The sequence below is a fragment of the Scaptodrosophila lebanonensis genome, unplaced genomic scaffold (genome assembly GCF_003285725.1).
Source record: "Scaptodrosophila lebanonensis strain 11010-0011.00,11010-0021.00 unplaced genomic scaffold, SlebRS2 tig00000043-arrow-pilon, whole genome shotgun sequence".
NCBI lineage: Eukaryota > Metazoa > Arthropoda > Insecta > Diptera > Drosophilidae > Scaptodrosophila > Scaptodrosophila lebanonensis.
Genome location: NW_022060545.1, coordinates 10,732,298 through 10,740,109, shown reverse-complemented (window position 1 = coordinate 10,740,109; position 7,812 = coordinate 10,732,298). Strand labels below are relative to the sequence as shown.

Here is a 7,812-nt window from a genome sequence, read left to right as displayed (position 1 = left end):
CGCATACGAGTATGACGCCCTTGGCACTTATCTAATCGCAATGATCGCAATTTATATTTATGGCTCCTATTTCGACTCTTGTGCATGCCAGACACGCACACATAATTATAATTTTTACAACGTCTAAATAAACGCAAATATTGTATGCATGAAGGCAATGCCGCAGCTCAACAAGTGTGGAGAGAGCGGGGAGGGTGGTGCGACGGTGCTGGGGCTGTAATGAATGGCAGTCCAAAGAAGGTTCGCAGCAGCAAGCCCAAGTGGAAACAGAAACTTCTATCAATCCCCCTCCTCCAATACGCTATCAGGCAGAAGATTATAATGACTGTGTTATGCAACTTGTTGAGCAAAGATACTTATTTATAATCCAATTGATGTGGGACTTGTAGAATAATTCAATTGTTGTCTGAAATTATCATAAGCTGCGATATCTAAAATTGATGATGTAATGTTTTTAAAATATTCAAAAGCAATACTTTACTATTGATTCGTATTATTACTTAAATATGAACTTTATCTGATGTACATTAAAAAAAATAAACTCAAATATTCTGTTCCTATTTTGAAACTTATAACGAATTCAATAGGTTTATGTGAATAGATTAAAATATTATATGGAAATTTACTGCTTGTTTCAGAATACTAATTTAATAAATTGTATATACATTTTTTAGAAAAAACTGCTTGTTCAAATATTTAAATATAAAGGCAAATAAATAAACTAATAGCAAGCTCTTTATAGCTGGCAACAAAAGAATTTAAGTTACTTGTATTTTACCTCAAATCAAAGGTGCCGTACTTGACGCTAAATTTTCAAAGAAATGCGACTTATTATAGGTCCCATAATTGACGGTAAATTTTCAAAGAATGGCGACTTATTATAGGTCCCGAACAATTATTGTACCACAAAATTGGGCCCATAATGTTGAGCTCAATTGATAGATTCCTGCAGCATCTAACAAGCCTTAATTTATTGTTATATAACTTATAGCTGGCGAAATTCAAACTCCAAAAATGAAATCGAATTGCGAAATGCCAAACGTGTTATATATTTTTATTCGCATAATATTAATTTAATATAACACTAACATTACTTATGATCTTCAGGAAGATGTTGGAAAGGGCATGCAGACCTTGTCATATTGTCATATAAATTCTGAAATCTCTTTCAAATAGCACTTACAATATAATTTATGCGTATTGCTGTCGCTCCCACAGCAAAATATTAATGGCTGTGAGCGACCAAATCGCGAATTTATTCTCCAGCCCGCTCTGACGTCAGCAGCAGGCGAAGGCTATAAATATGATTGACACGCCTGACCATTGTGCCAATCAAATTTTGGATTTCGAGTGCCCAACAGCAAAGAACCTTTAGCGGACACACACACACACACACCCAAGTACCCAATATTTTGGTCATGTTGCTTAAATTACTGGTAAGTGTAGAAGTGGTATGGAACTTTTTTCCAAAAACCGATTGAGACGTAACTATAATGATCTGCAGCTCGCGTTGGGCGCTCTGCTCGGCTTCTGCTGCTCCTGGAGCAGCAATTGTGTGGATGCCAAGCCGCAATGGTTGGCCACAGTGCCGGTGAGTTATGCCACGCCCGCCTGGATTGCTGCTGCCGCTCCAGCTGCCGCTCCTGCTGCCAGCTATTATCCTGCCTATGCTGCGTATGCGTATACGCCCGTATATGGCTCATACGCCACATATCCGTACTACACGTATTTGAGGCGCTGACTGTGTGTGTGTGTGTATATATCAACCAATATTTTTAGCTTTTATTTTACAATATGCTACATTTTAATTCATTTTATTCAAATTTGTGCCCGGATCGACTAAATTGATTAAATTTCAATGTTGTGTGTGTCTTAAAAAAAAGAAGAAGAGCAATAACGAAATATAAAAAAAGGTGCGCGTGAAAATCTCATATTTTACGCTGTTTTTACGTTGATTCGATTAGGCGGCGGTGACTGTGTGAAGCTGGGAGGGAGTGGGAGGGAGTGGGTGCTTAAATAAAATCATTTATGAAATCAACATGGCAACAGACACAGACAGAGGCACACACAGCCACGGACACGCGCCGATAAACAAATCAATAAAAAACATCTGTGTGTGTCTCTGTATCTGGAGTATCTGAGTACCTGCATCTGTAAGCAACAGCGGCGGTATTTTCATTTGGTCCGTTTGTCTGTCTGTCTGTCTGTCTGTCTGCGCCTCTGAATTTACTTACATGTGCACATATTTTCACTTGCACATCTTCTTCGGTCCTGGGTGTGGGACTACAGCTTGTGTGCGGCTTCCGTTCTTCATATTCAAAGCATACAAGACAACCCACTTGTGTGTGCGTGTGTGTGTGTGTGTGTGCGGCTTGGTAACCCGCTACTGATTTACCTTACGTGTATGTATAAATCTTTTATTCATGTAATCCATTTGAAAAACACGTTCACACATGATTGTATTTATTCCGAAAGGGAATCTTGCTAACCAAACAGCTGCTTGCACACTTACTCGTATCCACCACGCATGAATGTATTTAAATATGTATGTACATGTACTTGTATGTATGTATAAATTTGATTTGAAAAATCGTCAAAATTATATAAAGTGAATACAAATTTTATTTACTCAATTTTATTGCTAGCCAAGTGGAGCAGATATACATACATACATACTTATGTGTATCTACAAGTATAGTAGATTTATGCATGTTGGGTTGGCCATTAAAATAGGCTCAAGTTATTTTCGTTCTCTTTGACGACGCATCATCGCTTCTACCTTTTCCCTTTTACTGCTTACTATTATTGTGTTTGTGCCAACAACAAACATCGCAAACAGCTCTTTAAGTCTAATGCGCTGAAAACTTTTTCTGGCTTTGAAAACTTGATTTGTTGGGCATAGCTTTTGATATATGTATGTATGTAATTGAATAGATCGGATATTTGACTTTATGTAGTTAACTCGTGCTTAGGGTCGCACGTTTATTCTAGTAATTTTATTTAATTTGTGTTATGACATCGTTCTGTTTCTGTAGACCCCAGGTAGGTGGATGTATTTCTGATTAGCATAACATGTTGAGTCGTTTTAGACATGTCCGCCAGTACATCGGCACAAGAATCTGCCAAAGTATAAGGAATAGAGTCGCCAATCTCAGTATCCATCATCTCTAATTCTAATGGGGTTATTATTATCATATGTTTTAAGTTGATTGTATTTATTTTATTACAAACCCATTAATGTTCGTTATTGTTATAATAACAGTAAAATGAATAAAGAAAAGAATAAATAATATTTTATGTAAGCCATGAACACCTGAAAAATTACATTACAAGTACATATCCAATTTAAAATCCATCGTTTTTTTAATAATGATTGAACCATTTTTTAACGGGATCAGAAGAACTTGTACAGAAGTTAAAAATGTATCCGAAAGCTTACTGGATATAAAATGATATTATGATAGTTTTATTATTTTCAATGTTCTGTCCTCAGCCAGACTTTAAACAACGTTTTAACCGCTTGCGACCAACATTTCAAAGGCATACCATTATTTTTAATTTAAATTTTGTATGTGTTGCATTCATTCGAAGCTAATTTGCCTTTTAAGTGATCAATGTGGCAGGTTTTGCGGTCCAAATTCTACGCCCTTTACTACAAATTTCGACTCAAATTCCACAGCTCAGTAAGTCAAATAAAACAGCTTGTCGTCACAGTTCTGGCTGCAGTTGCTATTTCAAGCATATTTTTGTAGAAGAAGAAAATGTGGAAATATGACCTCAAAGCACTGCATGTAAAAATATTGTAGAAATTGTATATGCATGCCTGGCTGGTATCCGCCCATAAACGAATTGAAATGAAATTAGTTGCCCAAAAGTCGACGAGAAACCAATTTTTGACCTCGTTACTCGTTAGCTTTGGCTTTATGCTTCTCAGTCACATGCAGGCTCTTCCCCCTCCCCATCCCACCAACTAACCGCATGCACATCAAAAAGCCAAAAACACGGCACACATCGATGAACTCTTTGCATGACATAGACGCTCCCAATACAGGCTCTTCATTCAATACTATAAAGGACGGTCGACTTCGTCCATCGTGGGTTGTACGATGGATAGGGCCGTTTATTATTACGCTTTAAATCGAAAATGTAACTGAATTAAATTTAGGAATGATATCTTGTTATGTATGCTATCGATCTAATAAATTATCATCCCTAATTTTATATTAAGTATCATCCTTAGCGTCATTTGTACTTTTGCTTGTATCAAATAAACAGCACTTCGTAATGTATTATTCTTAGGGAAATATTTCCTATAATAATTTTTTTTTCAAAGAGACCCTATTTTGTAAAGAAATTATTAGTGAAGAGCATTCCAAGCGTTGACTATTGAGCAAAAGTTGTTGGACTGAGTATGACCAGAGCGACCCATCAATCTACTTCTATTACAATTTCTATCGAATGTACATATGTATGTATGTATGTATGCACATAGTACATATTGTATGTGTAGAGAGTTATTTCCACGTTATGTTTCTTTTTTTTAGAAGACTGCCATTTTGTTGCTCAGCTCTTATCCACCTTACGAAACTTACTTATACTTATGTTTTTATACTCTGTACATGAAATGTACAAGAGTATATTAGGTTTCAACAAACGCCAAAAAGTTAGCCACAAAATCGTTGACTGTAAAATGAAAGCATCGATAAAGTGTCGTTGCTATCTTGTCATACTGGGACTCTATCAATTGTCAATCACCTAGGGATGTAAAAAACAACATCGATGCATCGAGAATCAACGATATTTTTACCACGATGCATCGATGGCTTCCGATGGTTTTTTGCTAACGATACATTGTCGATCCATCCAAAAATCGAACATTATTCATGTTTTCTTGGGCGATCACATTTCTTTGTGTGGTTTACCGAAGAAGGTATATTTCTATTATAACCTATTTGATGTTTTCATTAAAATCTGTATTTTGCAATATAAATTTTAGATTGATAAGCATTTGATCTTCATTTTTTCATATATAATAACTTTATATGCTTTAAAGGCGTAGCTGCAACGCGTAGTTGTTTTTAAAACTGTATGAAATAAATTTGTTTTGAAATAGGCCATACAAGTTCATCAAAAGTCAATATTACGCGTACTTTATTGGTTAACAACGTCAAGTAAATTACTATGACAGTCTCTCTTGATATAGAAACATTTTTTATTTTAAACATCTCTGTTGATTTTCTCCCTAATATTAGCTTTTTTTCTATGGAAAGTGAATTGTTTAAAACATCGATGCATCGATGTTTTTTTGCAATGCATCGATTTTTTAAAAACAGATATCGATGCTGAGAACATTAAAATTTGCAGTTTTTTACGCACACAAATTATTAGTTGAGTCGATGTTTTTCAAAATATTTCAAAGGAAAAAAAGAATTAATTTACTTTTCAATATTTTGTAGATCCGCTATTGGCGTCCTCCAAATGTCAACGAATACTTTCAAATTGATCATATTTACGCTGAGTTCGATTTTTTTTGATACACCTCCCCACTTCCCGCATATGACGACTTTTTGGAAGCTATAATAAAACATATCCCAGGGATAACAGATTTAATTCCAAGATGAATACGCAAAAAATGTGAGAATTTCCTTTCCTCCCCCCTCCATAATTCAAGTTTCATTATAGATAGGCCGATTTTTAAAGAAGTTATAGTCATATATGTAACCGCTGCCCAAGCGCTGCCTGCACCTGTTGTTGTTGTTACTGCTAAATGTGCAATTATAAACCCTTTGGGTGAGTTCGAATACCAAAGGAAGTAAAAGTGATCGCAAATGTTGTCAGCTTATGTTAAATTTCTTTAATGTTTTTAATTTTTTTCTAATTATTCTACACATATGTATGTACAGAGTATTTCAAAGTTGGGACACCTGACTTTAGCTTTTCCACTTCTTTCCTTTTCCCTCTTTACGCTGCCAGACTGCAGCACTCTTGGCACTTGGATTCCCCCCCTACTGCTTTTGGATTAAACTTTCTATTTAAAAGGATTTCTTTTCATATGAAATATGCTTCCTTTCAGCGCACGCTTCCTGCGCTTAAAGATGACGCTCTGTGGCCAACGGCAGTGGAAGTTTTCCGCTTGACTTTGTCTGCTAACTGCAAGTCGAAAGCCGTCGCCGTCGCCGTCGTCCTCGTGGTCGTCCTGGCTGTCCTAGTTGGGACTGCTTATCATAACTTTGGCATCACCGCTTGGCAAGCGGCAGGTAGTAAACGTAAGTAGTGGTAAAGTTTGCTGGGAAAGCGGAAAACGGTAGTAAAATCAAGTACACGGCACATTGGCGCTGCTACTACGAGTATTTGGAGCCAAGAGTTGCTATTGGAGTTGGGTTGGTGGGGGAGGGGTGGATTGGATGTGAGACTGTTGCGACTGCTCGTTGCTCCACTTTCACAAGTTCTCGCAACAGATAGCGTCCAAATTTAATGACCTTTTATTCAATAAAACTACGTCAAGCTGCAAACTTTCTGCAGCGTCAAGCGTCGTAATGCGTTCCTACTTACCCGCAGTTCCTGTCGCCTACTTCCAGCTTCTGGCATGGTTTTTATGTAGTTTCCTCATTTTTTATGTCAACTTTGTCTTGAAGTAGTGCAGCTAGTTGGCAAGCAACCGATGTTACACTTTCTAATTGGTGTGTTCAGTTAATATTGCTACAAAAAAGCCTGCAATATAGTACATACTTGTAGTACTTACTTGTATGTACTTATAAAAAGCACCTTGCTTTTTTTTCTATGCTCAATAGACAATTTTGAAATTTTTGGCCTCTTGAAATGACTCCCCGGTGGATGCTTTCATTAGCTTTAGTTCAAAGTCACTCAGATTGTTGAGCGACAACTTTAATGTAGCTGTGGCGAGATAATATTATATTTTTTAAATATTGTGTAATCTTTTGAAACATACAAAAACAATTAGCGCCTGTCATAGCTCAATGAGCTAGCAGGGGCCCCACAATGTCAGTTTGTTCCAATGAACCATCATAAAAGATTGTCATAAAACTTAATAATTGTCCTACCTAAGATTTGTATCCTCAATTAAGATTAAAGATTAAAAAAATACAAAACAATTAAACACTTCTATCTGCAATACAATGTTAGAAATAGGAGCACAACCCAATACTTGCAATCCAATATACTTAGTTTTCGGAAACATGAAGATCCAGTGTGACTAGAATTCAACACCATCCTGAACATTAACCATGCAATTGTCAGCTTCTCGTTATAGAGTCAGAAAACTTTGTCTCTCTGGAAACCAAATCCAATTAAGGAAACTAGAGAAGCTTACTTCATTTCTCATACAACAATTATACAAAGTTAGCTAAATACTTAATATCATGGCATACATACTCGTATTATGCCGATGTCCAAAACATCTCCAATATTGTAAAAAATGATCGATATGAAGTAATTACTAAGACATTGATCAGGATTTAGGGTTCCCAGAAATATCGTTATTGGTATACTTACTATAATTCAATACGCAATTCATTGCTATAAAATGATTTTTATATACATACAAGTCAAAAATCTATTCTTTTCTACATTTCAAAACAAGTTCGGGAAAAGTTTCTTAAAGAGAACTGTCTCAAATCGAGAGATATAATCTGTTTTTTGAGATTCGAAGAAATCTAAATTTATCTAAATCTAAGATTGTTTTTGGGATACTTAATTCACTGTGCGATTCGTTTATATAAAATTATTTTTACATGATTTTTATATACATGTCAAAACATTATTCTTTTCTACATTTTAAAACAAATTCGGGAA

General features: G+C 35.8%; 1 protein-coding gene across 1 annotated transcript; it reads left to right on the top strand.

Annotated features, from left to right (window-relative positions):
- The first annotated feature begins 1,345 nt into the window (after nt 1-1,345).
- Nucleotides 1,346-1,859, top strand: LOC115623117. The gene is made up of 2 exons (XM_030517324.1): nt 1,346-1,436; nt 1,505-1,859. Exons 1-2 carry the CDS (start codon nt 1,419-1,421, stop codon nt 1,739-1,741), a joined length of 255 nt encoding a protein of 84 aa, XP_030373184.1. The 5' UTR covers nt 1,346-1,418; the 3' UTR covers nt 1,742-1,859.
- Nucleotides 1,860-7,812: the final 5,953 nt, after the last annotated feature.